Source organism: Trachypithecus francoisi, unplaced genomic scaffold (assembly GCF_009764315.1).
Source record: "Trachypithecus francoisi isolate TF-2019V2 unplaced genomic scaffold, Tfra_2.0 Lachesis_group3, whole genome shotgun sequence".
In the NCBI taxonomy this organism is placed as follows: domain Eukaryota; kingdom Metazoa; phylum Chordata; class Mammalia; order Primates; family Cercopithecidae; genus Trachypithecus; species Trachypithecus francoisi.
Genome location: NW_022681468.1, coordinates 85878544 through 85897413, shown reverse-complemented (window position 1 = coordinate 85897413; position 18870 = coordinate 85878544). Strand labels below are relative to the sequence as shown.

The 18870-nt window shown below is 42.6% G+C and overlaps 1 protein-coding gene across 1 annotated transcript; it reads left to right on the top strand.

Annotated features, from left to right (window-relative positions):
* Window positions 1-1442: 1442 nt before the first annotated feature.
* On the top strand, window positions 1443-16256 carry PARP2 (poly(ADP-ribose) polymerase 2). The gene is made up of 16 exons (XM_033188777.1): window positions 1443-1590; window positions 2856-3011; window positions 3314-3384; window positions 4730-4780; window positions 8576-8672; window positions 9097-9172; window positions 10324-10426; window positions 12463-12625; window positions 13188-13326; window positions 14109-14172; window positions 14254-14388; window positions 14662-14789; window positions 14945-15044; window positions 15405-15503; window positions 15749-15873; window positions 15989-16256. Exons 1-16 carry the CDS (start codon window positions 1545-1547, stop codon window positions 16146-16148), a joined length of 1713 nt encoding a protein of 570 aa, XP_033044668.1. The 5' UTR covers window positions 1443-1544; the 3' UTR covers window positions 16149-16256.
* The last annotated feature ends 2614 nt before the right edge of the window (window positions 16257-18870 follow it).

Here is an 18870-nt window from a genome sequence, read left to right as displayed (position 1 = left end):
AAATAATGATATTTGGGATTTTTTTCTTTCTAAACTTTACATCTTTTGATGAAAAAAATGAAATGTATCAATTTTTTTTCTCTCTCTCTTTTTTTTTTTTTTTTTTTTCCAGACGGAGTCTCACTGTCACCCAGGCTGGAGTTCAGTGGCGCGATCTCTTCTCACTGCAACCTCCGCCTCCCGGGTTCAAGCGACTCTTGTGCCTCAGCCTCCCAAGTAGCTGGGACTACAGGCGCCTGCGACCACGCCTGGCTAATTTTTTACTCTTTTTATTTATTTATTTATTATTATTTTTTTTTAATAGAGACGAGGTTTCGCTATTTTGCTCAGGGTGGTCTATAACAGGTACTCTTTTATCCTAACAATATGTTTCTAAATGATATTGATGCCAAAAGCAGGATTACCCAGTGATTTTGTTAATACATGCTTATTGAATCAGAAGGTCTAGGGTGGGGAATTTGCTTAAGTATGCAGTCCCCATACTTGGTGATTCTCATGCAGCCAAACATTTGGGCGCCCCTCACCCAATCTCACCAAGAACCAGAAGATCAATTAGCATTTTCGTGGACTTCCTGCCCCATGGTTCCCTCTGTTCCCAAAGGGTTTTTGCAGTTTCACGGAACTTTTTCACATTCCACTCAGTTTTTGTTGTTGTTGTTGTTTTAAGACAGAGTCTCGCACTGTCACCCAGGCTTGAGTGCAGTGGTGCTGTCTCGGCTCACTGCAAGCTCCGCCTCCCGGGTTCACGCCATTCTCCTGCCTCAGCCTCCCGAGTAGCTGGGACTACAGGCGCCCGCCACCTCGCCCGGCTAGTTTTTTGTATTTCTTAGTAGAGACGGGGTTTCACCGCGTTAGCCAGGATGGTCTCGATCTCCTGACCTTGTGATCTGCCCGCCTCGGCCTCCCAAAGATTACAGGCGTGAGCCACCGCGCCCGGCCCGGTTGTTTGTTTGTTTGTTTGTTTGTTTTCAAAAATGGGCGGGGGAGAGTAGTCTGAATTGGGTTATGAAGTCCCCTCCGGGGTACCTCACCTCAGCCATTGAACTCACTTCGCTGGCCGTGAGTCTGTTCCAAGCTCCGGCAAAGGAGGCATCCGCCGGGCCCCTCCCCGAAGGGCGGGGTCCACGGCATCTCCTGCCCAGTCTGACCTCGCGCGGAGCCCCATTCTCTGGGAACTCACCTCCCCGAAGATCAGGGAGAGCCCTGTTAGGGCCGCCTCTGGCCCTAGTCTCAGACCTTCCCAAGGGACATGGGTGTGGAGTGACAGGACGCACTCAGCTCGTGGCCCCACTGATGAGCTTCCCTCCGCCCTATGGGGAGAGGGGGTCCTACACAGAACTTATAAGATTCCCATACTCTTAGACATTTCTCGTTTATGGTGACTTCCCAGAAGACATAGCGACATGCAAATATTGCAGGGCGTCACACCCCTGTCCCTTACAGTCATCTTCCTGCCAGGGCGCACGCGCGCTGGGTGTTCCCGCGTAGTGACACTGGGCCCGCGATTCCTTGGAGCGGGTTGATGACGTCAGCGTTCGAATTCCATGGCGGCGCGGCGACGACGGAGCACCCGCGGCTGCAGGGCGAGAGGTTTGGAGCTCAATATCGCGGGAGGGAATGCGGGAGCGAGGAGTCAGAAAAGGAACGATGCCACCTACTGTGACCCCCTTCCCCTTCCACCTCCCCATAACCTGCACTTGGCTACCAAACCAGTTTGGGTGCTAAATTTTGTAAATTTCGGTTTTCAGAGCTTTGGGGATGACATAATTGTGCATAAAGCCTTGCAGAGCTGTAACAACTAATGTGCCAGTACTGCTGTTAATACCTAATGTCATACAATTTACAAAAAGTAATTGTGAGGCACACCATTATTTTATACAGAAGAAAGGATAAGCACTGAAAATGGTGAACTATGATTCACTGCTTATGCCATCCATTCTAAGATGGATCCCAGTTCCAGAGAGTAAAATGCGAGTCTAGACCTATTAAGATACGGTATTATGTGTATAATGTTCTTAAGTGCATAGGTCCACCCTATAAATTAGGTACTTATTGTACTTCTCTAGAAGTACAGTATTGTACAATATTCTAATATTGGAGCAAGTGAAGCAGGAAGAGATCAAACATTCCTCCAAGTTTCCACAGATAAAAGCAGCAGAGCTAGGCTCTAAATTAGGCACAGACCCTTGAGCACTTTACTAACCTTTATCCCATACCGCCTCATGTATGCGTTGGGTATTTGGGGGACATTGGGACACAAGTAAACAAAACAGATAAGCAGGCCTCAGTCTATGAGCTTACAAGACTCCTGGGCTCCCTTTTATTTTGTTTTATTTCATTTGGCTAGAATAGCAATTTAGGAAGAATTACACAGACTGTTACACAAGAGTAGTGTGGTGACAGTTTTTATTGCCTCTTTGTAAACCTAGAAAATTATCTTAAACCGGCGGGGTGCGGTGACTCAGGCCTGTAATGCCCCACTTTGGGAGGCGGAGGAGGGCAGATCACTTGAGGTCATGAGTTCAAGACCAGCCTGGCCAACATGGTGAAACCCTGTCTCTACTAAAAATACAAAAATTAGCCAGGCATGCCAGCGAACGCCTGTAATCCAAACTACTTGGAAGGCTGAGGCATGAGAATCACTTGAACCCAGGAGGCAAAGGTTGCAGTGAGCCGAAATCATACCACTGTACTCCAGCCTAGGCGACAGAGTGAGACTCCACCTTGAAAAAAAAAAGAAAGAAAGAAAAGAGAAAGAATGATCTTAAACAATTTCTTTAAAAGATTTTTTTCAATCCTTAAAATCTACACATTTTCAGGTGTACTCATTCTTTGCTCATTTCCAAATTTTGTAGCATTAAATGAAAGCAAAAGAGTTAATAATGGCAACACGGCTCCAGACGACTCTTCCCCTGCCAAGAAAACTCGCAGATGCCAGAGACAGGGGTCGAAAAAGATGCCTGTGACTGGAGGAAACGCTAATGAGGACAGGACAGAAGACAAGCAAGATGGTATGCCGGGGAGGTCATGGGCCAGCAAGAGGGTCTCTGGTAGGAGTGGATCTGGGGATGATATCTTGTTACTTCAACTCTTATTTCTTCCTTCAGGATAGAATTAATTTCTCTATCCTTTGGGCATACCACAGCACTAATCTACTGCCTTGAATCTTCATTTTCATGTATTTGAGATGGATTGAGGCCTAAGGAAAGACCAGGATTGGTTGGGAGGACAATGTTAATTCTGACAAGTTGCTGTTTAACCACAACAGCTGTTTTTGATTCCCATAAAGTAGTACCTATCTGTCTTTCCTCAGAATCTGTGAAGGCCTTGCTGTTAAAGGGCAAAGTTCCTGTGGACCCAGAATGTACAGCCAAGGTGGGGAAGGTAAGACACTCTGGACCGATCTTTAGTCCATGGATGTCTCAGAGAGCATCCTTTGTTATAAGGACTCCTGTCTGGGATGCTGTTCGTATTTGTTTTAGGAATCCTCTCCAAAATATGATGAGTGATTAGTTTTATCTAATGGCAAGAGATAGGAGTGGTAAGGCTTGGGGTTAATAATCAGGGCGTTTTTTAACATGGTGTGTTAGACCATTCTTGCATTGCTATAAAGAAATACCTGAGACTAGGTACTTTTATAAGAAAAGAGGTGCCTGGAGGCTGTACAGGAAGCATAGCAGTATCTGCTCCTCAAGAGGCCTTAGGAAGCTTTTACTCATGACAGAAGGTGAAGCAGGAATAGGCACTTCACATGGCAAAAGCAAGGGCAGGAGAGAGAGAGATTGGAGGAGGTGTCACAGAGAGAGAGAGAGAGAGAGAGTGGGGGAGGTGTCACATGCTTTTAAACTACCAAATGTGTGAATTCACTATCAAGAGGACAGCAGCAAGAGAGTGGTGCTAAACCATTCATGATTGAATCACTTCCCACCAGGCCCCACCTCCAGTACTGAGGATTATAATTCAGTGTGAGATTTGGAAGGAGACAAATATACAAAATATATGACATGCGTACCTTCTGTGATTGCCATCAGCTTTCTACACCTCATTCTCTTTTTAAACCAGAAAATGGTATCATTGTTAAAGGAAAAGTGTTTTCTTGTTCTAATGAGAAACTGTACCCTGGAACAGTATGAGTTGACTGATGAATGGGGAAAAAAGGCTACCTCTGGAGTAAGTTTTCTTTAACTCAGAATCTTTTTTTTTTTTTTGAGATGGAGTCTCACTCGGTCACCCAGGCTGGAGTACAGTAGTGTGGTCTCAGCTCACTGCAACCTCCACTTCCTGGGTTCAAGTAATTCTCTTGCCTTAGCCTCCCAAGTAGCTGTGATTACAGGTACCCACCACCACGCCCAGCCTGGGCTAATTTTTATGTTTTTAGTTGAGATGGGGCTTGACCGTGTTGGCCAAGCTCATCTCGAACTCCTGACCTCAAGTGATCTGCCCACCTCAGCCTCCCAAAATGCTGGGATTGCAGGCGTGAGCCACCATGCCCAGTCTAACTCAGTCAGAATCTTTTGTATCGTTAAAAAAAAGGAAGCATGTTTTCATTTATAGTAAGGTTACACCCAGGTTACTGGTAGAACATAGGTTTGCAATTCTTTGCTGGAAGATGAATGTTGATGTTGCTGTAGAATGACAACTTGAGCCATAAGAAAATTTAGAGCCTCATTTAGGATCTAAGGGCTGAACCTATACTAATGTTGATTTTTTTCTCTCTCTCTCTTTCTAGGCTCATGTGTATTGTGAAGGAAGTGATGTCTATGATGTCATGCTAAATCAGGTAAGAGGTAGAAGAGGTGGAACCATTATATTTATGAGACCGTCTTCTTGATAATTATTGATGATAGAATCCCAGTGCTCAGATCTTTAAAGTTCTTTTTTTTTTTTTTTTAATTTTGTCTTTTCTTTTTGAGATGGAGTCTCACTTCATCTCCCAGGCTGGAGTACAGTGGCATAATCTCAGCTTACACTATAACCTCTGCCTTCCGGGTTCAAGCAATTCTCCTGCCTCAGGCTCCTGAGTAGCTGGGGTTACAGGCATGCACCACCACACCCAGCTAATATTTTGTATTTTAGTGGAGACAAAGTTTTGCCATGTTGACCAGGCTGGTCTCGAACTCGTGACCTCAAGTGATCTACCCGCGTCAGCCTCCCAAAGTGCTGGGATTACAGGTGTGAACCAGCATGCCTTGCCTAAAGTCCTTTATATACATATATAAATATATATGTATATATAATATATAAATATATAATATATACATATATATCATATACACACATATAATATATCATATTTATAAATATCACATGATATGAATATATATCATATGATCTATATCATATATGTGATGTAGATATATATGATGTAGATATATATCATGTGATATGTATAATATATGCTATAGGTACATGATATATATCGTATATGATATGAATATATTGTGTATCATATATACATATATATCATATATGTGATATAAATATATATTGTCTATCATATATCATATATGTGACATGAATATGTCTATATCATATATATAATTTGTATAATATATATTTTATATATGTAATATACAATATATATTTTACACATATATTTATATATAATATATGTATATTTTTATATATATATATTTTTGAGACAGAGTCTTGCTGTGTCACCCAGGCTGGAGTGCAGTGGCGCAGTCTCAGCTCACTGCAATCTCCGTCTCCTGGGTTTAAGTGATTCTCCTGCCTCAGCCTCCCAAGTAGCTGGGATTACAGGTGCCCACCACCATGCCCAGCTAATTTTTGCATTTTTAATAGAGATGGGGTTTCACCATGTTGGCCAGGCTGGTCTCGAACCCCTGACCTCAGGTGATCCACCTGCCTTGGCCTCCCAAAGTGCTGGAATTACAGGTGTGAGCCACCGTGCCCTGCCTTCTCTGAGAATTTTATAAGTGTATAGCTTATAAAAAACTTTTATAACTGTTAACTCTCTGTTCATATCCTTTTGCACTTTTTTTTTTAAAAGACAGGATCTTGTTCTGTCACCCAGGCTGGAGTGCAGTTGGTGCAGTCAAAGCCCACTCCTACCTTGAACTTCTGGGCTCCAGCAATCTTCCCACCTAAGCTTCCTGAGTAGCTAGGACTTCAGGCATATGCCACGAAGCCTGACTAATTTTTAAATTTTTTATGGTGATGAGAATCTCACTATGTTGAATAGGTGGTCTTGAATTCTTGGCCTCAAATGATCCTCCTGCCTTGTCCTCATGAGGCACTGGAATTACAGGGATGAGCCACTGGGACAAGCTGTTTTACACATTTTCTAAAAAGGTGTTGGTCCTTTTCTTACTGGTTTCAAGGAACTTTATATAATATGGAGAATAGCCTTTTGTCTGTAACATAAATCGCTTATATGTTTTCCAGATTTGTCATTTACCTTTTGGTTTTCTTTGTAGTACACGTTTTGCCCATATCGAAGCTTTAAATTTTTTCTATAGTTAAATTTATTAATTTTTCATTCAAAAATTTTTTTTTTTTTTTTTTTTTAGAGACAGTGTCTTGCCATGGTGCTCAGGCTGGCCTGGCCTTGAACTTGTGGCCTCGTGTGATCCTCCAACCTCAGCCTCCCAAGTAGCTGGGACTACATGCATCTGCCCCCAAGCCCAGCTTTCTTTTTAATCAAACTTTTTCTCTTGTTTATCTTTGTGGTTTTGAGTAGATAATACATTTGCCTCATTAATATATTTCCTGGATATGACCTCATGTTTGAATTTATTGATCCAACATATGTAATTTTAACAACTAATTAGTATTTCTTTGTTACTATTTCTTCTACTTAAAATACCACAAGCAGATAGAAAATACCTTAAGGTTAGCTGGGCACAGTGGCTCACGCCTGTAATTCCCATACTTTGGGAGGCTGAGGTGGGCGGATCACCTGACGTCGGGAGTTCGAGACCAGCCTGACCAACATGGAGAAATCCCATTTCTACTAAAAATACAGAATTAGGCGTGGTGGCACATGCCTGTAATCCCAGCTACTTGGGAGCCCGAGGCACAAGAATCGCTTGAACCCGGGAGGCAGAGGTTGCAGTGAGCCAAGATTGCACCATTGCACTCCAGCCTGGGCAACAAGAGCAAAACTCTGTCTCAGAAAAGGAAAATACCTTAAGGTGGCCAGGTGTGGTGGCTCATGCCTATCATCGTAGCACTTTCGGAGGCCAAGGCTGGAGAATCACTTCAGGTCAGGAGTTCGAGATCAGCCTGGGCAGCATGGTGAAATCTTGTCTCTACAAAAAAATACAAAAACACCTGGGCATGGGCCAGCTACTTTGGAGGCTGAGGTAGGAGGATTGCTTGAGCCTGGGAGGTTGATGCTGCAGTGAGCTGTGATTGAGCCATTGCACTTCAGCCTGGGTGACAGAGGGAAACCCTGTCTCAAAAAAACAAAAACAAAAACCATATACATTTTTTAAAGGAAAAGAAAATATCAAGCCAGGCGTGGTGGCTCATGCCTGTAATCCCAGCACTTTGGGAGGCCGAGGTGGGCAGATCACTTGAGTCAGGAGTTCAAGACCAGCCTAGCCAACATGTTGAAACTCCGTCTCTAAAAATACAAAATTAGTCTGGCGCGGTGGCGTGCGCCTGTAATCCCAGCTATTAGGGAGACTGAGCCACAAGAAATTGCTTGAACCTGGGACACGGAGGTAGCAATGAGCAGAGATTGCACCACTGCACTCCAGCCTGGGCGACAGCGCAAGACTCCATCTCCAAAAAAAAAAAAATTATCTTAGTCTCCTTTTTGTTCTAACATCTTGACCTTTTTTTTTCACCACTGGGCTAAGGTCATACAGTGGCTTTAGAATGTGAGCAAGCAGCAGATAGAAGTAGGAAGAGGCAGCATGCTTAACAAAGAAGAATGCCTCCATATCCAGCGCTCAGCCATACAACACCAGCTGCTGTGCCTTATCATGGACTTCTCTCTCTCTTCACTCTGAGTGATTTACTTACAGATACCTCTCTTTAGATACTGGCCATATTCTCTCTCAGTATCTCCAAGTCAGGTCAGGTTAGGTATGGGACAGATGAGGCAGTGGTTTTGCACATCCCTTGTCCCCTCCCAGTATTGCACTACTCTCAGCTCATTGTCAAATTTCTGCAACTGACAAACAAAAGTTGTGAGTAGAACTGTCAAGGAGTAAGTCATTTAACAGTTGAGCATAACAGTTTTAGACCTTTGGAGCATCAAAATTGTTTTCATTTGGGAAATAATTATTGGGAGTGGATTGGGAGCTGGAAAACACAGATAGCTTAGAAAACACCTAAATAGGGAGCTGAGGCAGGAAAAAACAGGAGGAGCCATTCAATGTAGGATATTTGAGGTTAGATAGAGGGTTTAGGAAGCTTCTAGGCTCCCATTTTAATTCCTAAGAATCCCAAGTTTAATGTATAAGCCCTATTTCTTCTTTATATCTTTAATCAGCTGGCACCTGTGATGAGGGATGAGTCATTGGTTTATGTGCTTTCCATTTGCAAAACTCTCTGCTTTTTGTTTTTGTTTTGTTTTTGTTTTTGTTTTCACTCAACATAGACCAATCTCCAATTCAACAACAACAAGTACTATCTGATTCAGCTATTAGAAGATGATGCCCAGAGGAACTTTAGTGTTTGGATGAGATGGGGCCGAGGTAATGATTTTTATTGAGATTTTATGAGTTGGCATTCAGACAGTCAGAAGTAGCTTAGTGGGTGGCCAAAGGATTCTCTGGGTTTAAATTGGGTCAGTAGAGGCTCTGAAGTCTGGGAGAGACTTAGGAATCAAGTTGAGCATCTTGAAATTGGGGAATGGCAGGCATCCTCCGTAGAGTTCCCACTGGAAAAACTAAGAGCAGCCCATTGAGGCTGAAAACTCTTCTATAGTTGAACTGCTAGTAGTGCTCATAGACTATCGCCGTTAGCAGGTAACTTGTATCAACATGATTAGTTCCCTAAATCCTTTCACCTTTCCCTTCTCCCTTTCCTGCCTGTTTGTCAGATGTTAAACAGAGAGACCTTGGAGAGCTGGCCTGTTACTATTAGGAAACTATCTTACGTGTGGCATTTACTTTGCAGTTGGGAAAATGGGACAGCACAGCCTGGTGGCTTGTTCAGGCAATCTCAACAAGGCCAAGGAAATCTTTGAGAAGAAGTGAGTGCTAAAAAGTGACTACAAAAAAAATACCCTCTTCTTAGATGTATCTACTCTAAGAATTTTGATTTAGACAGAGTTTCGCTCTTGTTGGCCCAGGCTGGAGTGCAATGGCACGACTTCAGCTCACTGCAACCTCCGCCTCCTGGGTTTAAGCAATTCTCCTGCCTCAGCCTCCCGAGTAGCTGGGATTACAGGTGCCCACCACCACACCCAGCTAATTTTTGTATTTTTTAATAGAGATGGGGTTTTGCAATGTAGGCGAGGCTGGTCTCGAACCCCTGACCTCAGGTGATCCACCTGCCTTAGCCTCCCAAAGTACTGGGAATATAGGTGTGAGCCACTGTGCCCTGCCTTCTCTAAGAATTTTATAAGTGTGTGGCTTATGAAAAACTTTTCATTTTATAGGTGTGATTTGGCCTAAATGTTAATGTCTTTTCACCCTGACATTCTGTGGTTGAAACACCAAACTGCATCCTTAGTGATTAAATCAAAAGAGAACCTTGAAAGTCACTAAAAACAGAATAATATATTTAACACATGGCTGACAAATTTGGGAAAGTTGGGATAAGTGGAGACTATCATGGGGTAGAGAATATTCAGCTAGGGACCGAGCATGGTGGCTCATGCCTAAAATCCCAGCACTTTGGGAGGCTGAGGCAGGAGCATTGCTTAAAGCTAGGAGTTTGAGACCAGCCTGGGCAACAAAGTGAGACCCCTGACTCTCCCAGAAAGAAAGAGAGAAAGAGAGAGAGAGAGAAAGAAAGAAAGAAAGAATTCAGTTAGAGTTTTTAAAACTTTAACTCTGATATAGATGAATAACTTTCTGGAGAACTTAGGAACATGTTTCTTTCAGGGAAAGGGATTAGATGGATATCTTTTGTTTAAAATCTCAATGGCTTTTGTGGTGTTTGGGAAGGAAAAGCATTGTTTTTCCCCATTTTTTAAATTCCATTTGTCTCCAGAGCTTTTTTATCCATTTAGTGTCCTCATTTAGAATTAGACTAATTCTGATTTATGGAAAGTTGACGTGTAAAGGAGCTCAGTGGTGGAAAATAAATTCTTTGGAGATTTTCTAAGGAAACAGTTGTAAGTCCTTCTTCATAGTAGACCTTTATTTGTAAGGTTTTCTTACACCTTGGACTCTACAGATTCCTTGACAAAACGAAAAACAATTGGGAAGATCGAGAAAAGTTTGAGAAGGTGCCTGGAAAATATGATATGCTACAGATGGACTATGCCACCAATACTCAGGTAACTCTCACTATACTTTTCGGAGGAAACTCATCTTCTTTTTTTATTTTATTTTATTTTTTAGAGGCAAAATTGTGCTCTGTTGCCCAGGCTGGAGTGCAGTGGCACAATCATGGCTCACTGCAGCCTCAAGATCCCTAGGCTCAAGTGATCCTCCTACCTCAGCCTCCTCAGTATCAGGGACTACAGGCACGTGCCACTCTGCCTAGCTGATTTTTTTTTTTTTTTTTTTTGGGTAAAGATAAGGTTTCACTATGTTGCCTAGGCTGGTCTCAAATTCCTGTGCTCAAGCAGTCCTCCTGTCTTGGCCTCCCGAAGTCCTGAGATTACAGACATGAGGCACCACACCTACTCCTGTTTCTTCTTGCTCAGGATACAGCAGAATAGCTTAGATCATTCCTAGACTGGGACAGGCCAGGATATCTTGAGTCCTTTCTACTTCTCACCTCAGGGGTGTTCTCACTGATCTTTGTAATCCCGAAGGGACAGTAAGAATGAGGATAGAATGCGCCTTTCTACTCTCGGCTGTTATTTACTAAGGTTCTTTTTTTTTTTGAGATGGAGTTTCATTCTTGTTGCCCAGGCTCAGTCTCGGCACACTGCAACCTCCAGCTCCCGGGTTCAAGCGATTCTCCTGCCTCTGCCTCTCAAGTAGCTGGGATTACAGGTGCCTGCCACCATGCCTGGCTAATGTTTTTTGTATTTTTAGTAGAGATGGGATTTCACCATGTTGGCCAGTCTGATCTTGAACTCGTGACCTTGGGTGATCCACCCGCCTCAGCTTCCCAAAGTGCTGGGATTACAGGCATGAGCCACCACGCCGGGCCTACTAAGGTTCTTATAAAATCTTAGGCCCTATTTCCAGAAGTTTATTGTTATGGACCAAGAGAGGAGTAATAAAAAATCAAACTGATTAAACAATTACATTTAAATTTCTCTTCACTTCTGGATATATACCACCATAAAAAAATAAATTTAGGGCCAGGCGCGGTGGCTCAAGCCTGTAATCCTAGCACTTTGGGAGGCCGAGACGGGTGGATCACAAGGTCAGGAGATCGAGACCATCCTGGCTAACACGGTGAAACCCCGTCTCTACTAAAAAATACAAAAAGGCCGGGCGCGGTGGCTCAAGCCTGTAATCCCAGCACTTTGGGAGGCCGAGACGGGCGGATCACGAGGTCAGGAGATCGAGACCATCCTGGCTAACACAGTGAAACCCCGTCTCTACTAAAAAATACAAAAAACTAGCCGGGCGTGGTGGCGGGCGCCTGTAGTCCCAGCTACTCGGGAGGCTGAGGCAGGAGAATGGCGTAAACCCGGGAGGCGGAGCTTGCAGTGAGTTGAGATCTGGCCACTGCACTCCAGCCTGGGCTACAGAGCAAGACTCCGTCTCAAAAAAAAAAAAAAAAAAAAAAAATACAAAAAACTAGCCGGGCGAGGGTGGCGGGCGCCTGTAGTCCCAGCTACTCGGGAGGCTGAGGCAGGAGAATGGCGTCAACCCGGGAGGCGGAGCTTGCAGTGAGCTGAGATCCGGCCACTGCACTCCAGCCTGGGCAACAGAGCAAGACTCCGTCTCAAAAAAAAAATAAATAAATAAATAAATAAATTTAGATAAACTGAGGTATACCAGGATGCTGAAAGTGTCCTGAAACAGTCACATATCCAAAAAAGTAGAGAAGTTTTAGTCTTTTTTAAGATGGGAAGATCTGAGCCATAATAGCTATCTTTATTCACTGACATAATGAGGAAAGCCTTTTTTTCCTAGACTTATTCTGAGCTGTAAAATGTGGGAGGCAGAACTAGTATGGTTAACCCTCTATATCCATGGATTCAATGAACTAAGGATCAAAAATATTTGAAAAAAGAAATTGCTTCTGTACTGAACCTGTACAGCCTTTTTTTCCTTGCTTGTCATTATTCCCTAGACAATGCAATAAAAACTTCACAAAGCATTTACATTGTATAATATTGAGTGTTATAAGGAGTCTAGAGATGATTTCTTAGATTTTCTTTTGTTTGTTTGTCTTTTGCTATAGGATGAAGAGGAAACAAAGAAAGAGGAATCTCTTAAATCTGCCTTGAAGCCAGAGTCACAGCTAGATCTTCGGGTACAGGAGTTAATAAAGTTAATCTGTAATGTTCAGGCCATGGAAGAAATGATGATGGAAATGAAGTATAATACCAAGAAAGCCCCACTTGGTAGGACTTCACATTTTCTTCTGCATTCTCTCCTCGTAATTCCTAGTTTCTTTAATGGATATTTTATTATCATTATGATTTAAAGCTTGCTGATAGTACTGAATGAAGAAAATGGGATTTGGGGTGACAGGTTGTATGGAGGGAGGAGGAACTATTTTGAAAGTTGAGGCTGGGTGTGGTGGGTCATGCCTATAATCCCAACACTTATAGGGAGGCCAAGGCAGGTGAATTGCTTGAGCCCAGGAGTTTGAAACCAGCCTGGGCAACATGGCGAGACCCCATCTCTACTAAAAATAGAAAAATTAGCCAGGCATGGTGGTGTGTGCCTGTGATCCAGCTACTTGGGAAGCTGAGGTGGGAGGATCACCCAAGCCCGGGAAGTTGAGCTGCATTAAGCTGTGTTCATGTCACAGCACTCAGCCTGGGCAACAGGAGTGAGACCCCATCCCAAAAAAAGAAAAAAAAAAAGTTGAAAGGTGAAAGTCTTTTTTAGGCAAGGACGTAAGTACAGTTCACTAGCTGGGATCCTCGTTTGGAGTCTGATCTCTGGCTGGGCCTGCAGGGAAGCTGACAGTGGCACAAATCAAGGCGGGTTACCAGTCTCTTAAGAAGATTGAGGATTGTATTCGGGCTGGCCAGTATGGACGAGCTCTCATGGAAGCATGCAATGAATTCTACACCAGGATTCCGCATGACTTTGGGTAAGGCCTGTGCTGTTACTTCACTTTGTTCTTCTACCTATACATATCCCCTGTATCTATCAGCAGCAGCTATAATCTTCTGAATCTTTTATTCCTAAGAAAATGATCATCTTGAATACATACAGAAACAAAATGATACATAGGTAGCCTATTTAATCAGCTTACAAATAGGGGATGCAATCTCCTGGCTTGACCACAGCCATATTCTCTGACAGAGTGGAAGTTACCAACCCAAGAGAGAATGGGTCTAGCTATCCAACCACCAAGTAAAACACCTTCAGGCACATCACCCCCTTTTCCTATTTGAGGTGACTGAAACCACACAAACACCATTTCTGTGAACTCAAGTGATATTAGATAGACAAAATAACATTTTACATTTGTTGATTCTGTTTTCTGGTTTTCATCCTATTTCTATTATTGCTTTATAGAGCCCTGTGACCTAGAAATAACCCTGAGTGGTCAACAGGTCTACTGAGATAGAACTATATCCAAACTGTTCCTTGTTGATACTGATATAATTTTAAAATGATTTGATAAAAAAGAATTCTAACTCTAGTCTCAAAAGTCAAAATCCACGTAGTTCATCTTATACCGAGTATATATTTAATATTATTTTATATATTTGGATTTTTTTTTTACAGATCTCTTTCTCTCTCAAATGGAAAACCTGTTTCTCATACCTGTTTTCTAAAGGACCTATCTGTCATTTTCTATTTTTAGTCAAGTGCCTTTTAGCCACATGTCAGAAAGCTTATTATGGGTTATATCTCTGTTCTTAGACTCTGTACTCCTCCACTAATCCGGACACAGAAGGAACTGACAGAAAAAATACAATTACTAGAGGTGAGATATGTATGAATTGAGAAGTATTATATCCCTTATACCAGTTTCCTCCCACATTAATTCTATATCTCATCTTCTCAGGCTTTGGGAGACATTGAAATTGCTATTAAGCTGGTGAAAACAGAGCTACAAAGCCCAGAACACCCATTGGACCAACACTATAGAAACCTACATTGTGCCTTGCGCCCTCTTGACCATGAAAGTTATGAGTTCAAAGTAAGAAAAATGATCATTTATTTTCATACTCTTGCACCCTTAAGACCACCTCCCCCATCCCACTGATCTCTAACTACTTGTGGTCAAGAGCAAATTGTCAATTAGGGCAGACTTTTTATGTACTAGGGATTTGGGAAGGCCAGGCTTTTCCTAGCTGCCTTGTAAGACTGGGAGCAGAAAGGTCTGCCAAGTTATATCAGAATCCCCAAATTCTTCAGTTCAGCTCAGTCTCTTGTAGAGTCCACTTCGGCCTTTTTGTCTTATTTTTCACAGGTGATTTCCCAGTACCTACAATCTACCCATGCTCCCACACACAGCGACTATACCATGACCTTGCTGGATTTGTTTGAAGTAGAGAAGGAGGGTGAGAAAGAAGCCTTCAGAGAGGACCTTCATAACAGGTCTGAGTCTAGCTTTGGGTTTGGAAAGACACTCCTTGCCCAAAAGTGCAGCTATAGAACTTATAAGAGGGAGTCAGAGGAAGGTGTCAGCTTTTTTATGCTTATGACATATCTGTGCAGAACAACAGAGTACAATAATACTGGCTTTTCCTTAGGATGCTTCTATGGCATGGTTCCAGGCTGAGTAACTGGGTGGGAATCTTGAGCCATGGGCTTCGAATTGCCCCACCTGAAGCTCCCATCACAGGTTACATGGTGAGTGAAACTGAATTCTGGGAGGAGCACAGGGGAAAAGGATACAGTAATGTTCCCAGTGCTTTTTTCCTAGATTAGGATTAGGTGGTTCGCCTCCCCAAGAGTTAAGCCAGCTCACTGATAACCTTGTCATCTCTTACTGTGTCCCTCTTTCTTTAAATTCCTAAAGATACCTCGCCTTACCCTCAGAAGGCAGAAATTCACAGGTGCTTCTACCCTCTCTAGAACAGAATTGTGAGGGGAAATGGAGAAGGGTCTATATTGTGTTTAAGGGAATGGAAAAACAGGGTCAGTGGTATGCACCTTCTCTCTAACACAGTGGGTTAGAAGCTGACCTTGGTATTCATTTACATATTTCAGTTTGGGAAAGGAATCTACTTTGCTGACATGTCTTCCAAGAGTGCCAATTACTGCTTTGCCTCTCACCTAAAGAATACAGGACTGCTGCTCTTATCAGAGGTGAGGCAGGAGTATGTCTGTGATCTCTAGTTTATTAATTCCAGTTGTTTTCCAATGAGAAAAGTTTGACCCCAGACCAAGAGGTTTACCTGGGATAACTTAAGAGAGGACCAAGTACAATTTCTAGTACATTGGATTCCTCTGCTGGAGTAGGGAAAAAAAGTACTGATGGGATTTTCTGTTTGGCTTTGGAGCCATCTAATTCTTAGTAGGATATGGGCATTCAAAGGTTTTTTGCTTTGCAGGTAGCTCTAGGTCAGTGTAATGAACTACTAGAGGCCAATCCTAAGGCCGAAGGATTGCTTCAAGGTAAACACAGCACCAAGGGGCTGGGCAAGATGGCTCCCAGTTCTGCCCACTTCGTCACCCTGTAAGTACCCAGAACCAGGAGGGCTAGAAGACTCCTTTTGGCTGGATAAGACTGTTCTCTATTCCAGCTTCTGAACCAGAGACTGATGTTGACACACTTTTTTTCCATTTGGCAGGAATGGGAGTACAGTGCCATTAGGACCAGCAAGTGACACAGGAATTCTGAATCCAGATGGTTATACCCTCAACTACAATGAATATATTGTCTATAACCCCAACCAGGTCCGTATGCGGTACCTTTTAAAGGTTCAGTTTAATTTCCTGCAGCTGTGGTGAATGTTGATATTAAATAAACCAGAGATCTGATCTTTAAGCAAGAAAATAAGCAGTGTTATACTTGTGAATTTTGAGATATTTTATGTAAATAAAAGCTGTACAAGTCTACCACTGGCTTCTTTGGGCTTTATTTCTCCAAGAACATATTTCTTCTGACATTAGTAGATCTCCATTTTCAGGACAGAAAGTACTCATTGCTCTGAGGGTTATTCAGTATCCTTTTCTTAATGGCATCTGTGCATCAAGGGACACTAATGGGGGCGCTAATGCTTAATTAATTTTTAAGCATTAAAATTGAACCTGTTTAATTCAATTTTTCTGCAAACTGGAATTTGGTGAGTGTTATCGCAGGAAGGGTAGAGGCAACAAAGGCTAAGCTGTTTTTTTCTTTCCCATCCATATGTATTTCCTTGCCTTTTTCCAATTTATCCACTGCAGCCCAGTCTCCCACTACTCAACACTAGGACTCATCACATGTCCAAAAATTTGGGAAGCCCTTGGAGGACTGTCACTAAGCCTGAATACATCTTGAGGAGGAAAGGAAAAAAGTAGAATGAGTTTTTACATACCCTGCCCCATCTAAGAATAACTAAAGACCAGATCAGATCCTGATATGGTTAGGCTTTGTGTCCCCACCCAAATCTCATCTTGAATTGTAATCCCCAGAATCCCCACATTTCAGGGGAGAGACCAGGTGGATGTAACTGAATCATGGGGGCGGTTTCCCCCATGCTATTCTTGTGATAGTTCTCACAAGATCTGATGGTTTTAAAAGGGGATCTTCCTGCTTCGCTCGGCACTTCTTCCTGCCACCCTGTGAAGAAGGGCTTCCCCTTCACCTTCCTCTATAACTATGTTTCCTGAGGCCTCCTCAGCCATCGTGAACTGTGAGTCAAACCTCTTTCCTTTATAAATTACCCAGTCTCGGGCAGTTCCTTATAGTAATGTGAAAACAGACTAAAACCAAATTGAAGAACATTCTACAACATTCTTCATCATTCTTGTTGCCCAGGCTGGAGTGCAGTGGTGCGATACTCGGGAGACGGGGGCAGGAGGATCACTGAGCCCTAGAGGCCTAGGTTGCAGTGAGCTGTGATTGCACCACCACACTCCAGCTTGGGCAACAGACAGACCCTGTCTCGAGAGTAAATAAATAAATATATTTATTTATTTTTTAAAAGTGTCAAGATTTTGAAAAGACTGAAAAGCTGTCACAGTTGGAGGAGACTAAGAAAACGCGATGACTAAATGCAATGTGGGATCCTGGACTGGCTTCTGGAACAAAACAGCCATTAGCGGAAAAAATGGGCAAATCCAAATCCTGGCTGTAATTTAATTAACATTTGTTAATTAACTTCGTTGTAATTTAACAAATGTTAATTTCCTAGTTTTGATAAACGTAGCACGGTTATGTAAGATGTTAACATTAGAAGAAGCTGGGTGAAGGGTATCAAGGAACACTTGGTACTATCTTTGCAACTCTTATGTAAATCTTACATTTCTTTTATTTTTTTTGAGACAGAATTTTGCTCTTGTTGCTGAGGCTGCAGTGCAATGGTGCGATCTTGGCTCACTGCAATCTCTGCCTCCAGAGTTCAAGCGATTCTCCTGCCTCAGCCTCCAGAGTAGCTGGGATTACAGGTGCATGCCACCATGCCCAGCTAATTTTTATATTTTTAGTAGAGACAGGGTTTCACCGTGCTGGCCAGGCTGGTCTTGAATTCCTGATCTCAGGTGGTCTGCCCACCTCGGCCTCCCAAAGTGCTGGGATTACAGGCGTGAGCCACTGTGCCCAGCCTAAATCTTACATTATTAAAAAAGAAGGATTAAGAGCCATTCTAGTAGGAAAGCACCAACACAGATATGTTCTTTGGGGATGCTATCTGTGTATTGGTTCCTGGTTCTTCAGACACATCGTAGGATACTTCCTCCCCATCCCTTGATATTAGGTATGGCCATGTGACTTGCTTTGCTTGTATTTATGAAATATGAGTGGAAGTGATGTGTTTTATTTCCACGTAGAAGATTTAAGAGTTACTTGCCACATGAAGCACAGATCTCAAAGTATGAGCAAAGTAGAGCAGGGCCTTCTCGCTGACCCTTAATGGGCCCTGTGGCATGATTTAGAAATAAATCTTTGCTATTTTAAGTTGTTGAAATTTTGGGGTTGCTATGATAGCATAACTTTGATATTTTAACTGACAAACATACCCATCGTTCTGGGTGAGAAGATTGGTATTTGGAGGGTGAGAGGAGAGAGAAGATCAAGAAAAACAACTAATGGGAACTAGGCTTACTACCTGGGTGATGAAATAAACCATACAACAAACCTCCATGACACAAGTTTACCTATATAACAAACCTGCACTTGTACCCCTGAACTTAGAAGGAATACTAGTTTCACATTTTTTTGAAAACTGAAAAATTCAGTCCAGATTTTCTGATTGATTAAATATATACTAATAAATAAGACATTTATGAGAAAGAATAATGAGGTGATACTTGTACTGCTAGATAACAAAAAGAACAGTCAAGTTAGCACTTACTGAACACTTACCACGTAAGTGTCACTGTTCTGTGTTTTATACCTTAACTCATTTAGTCCTTAAAACACTCCCATGAAGTAAGCTCCATTATTATGGCTGTTGTACAAATGGGGAAAAGGAGGCATGGAGATTTGAACTCAGTCTTATTCCAAGTTCACGCTTTTTGATGCTGTTAC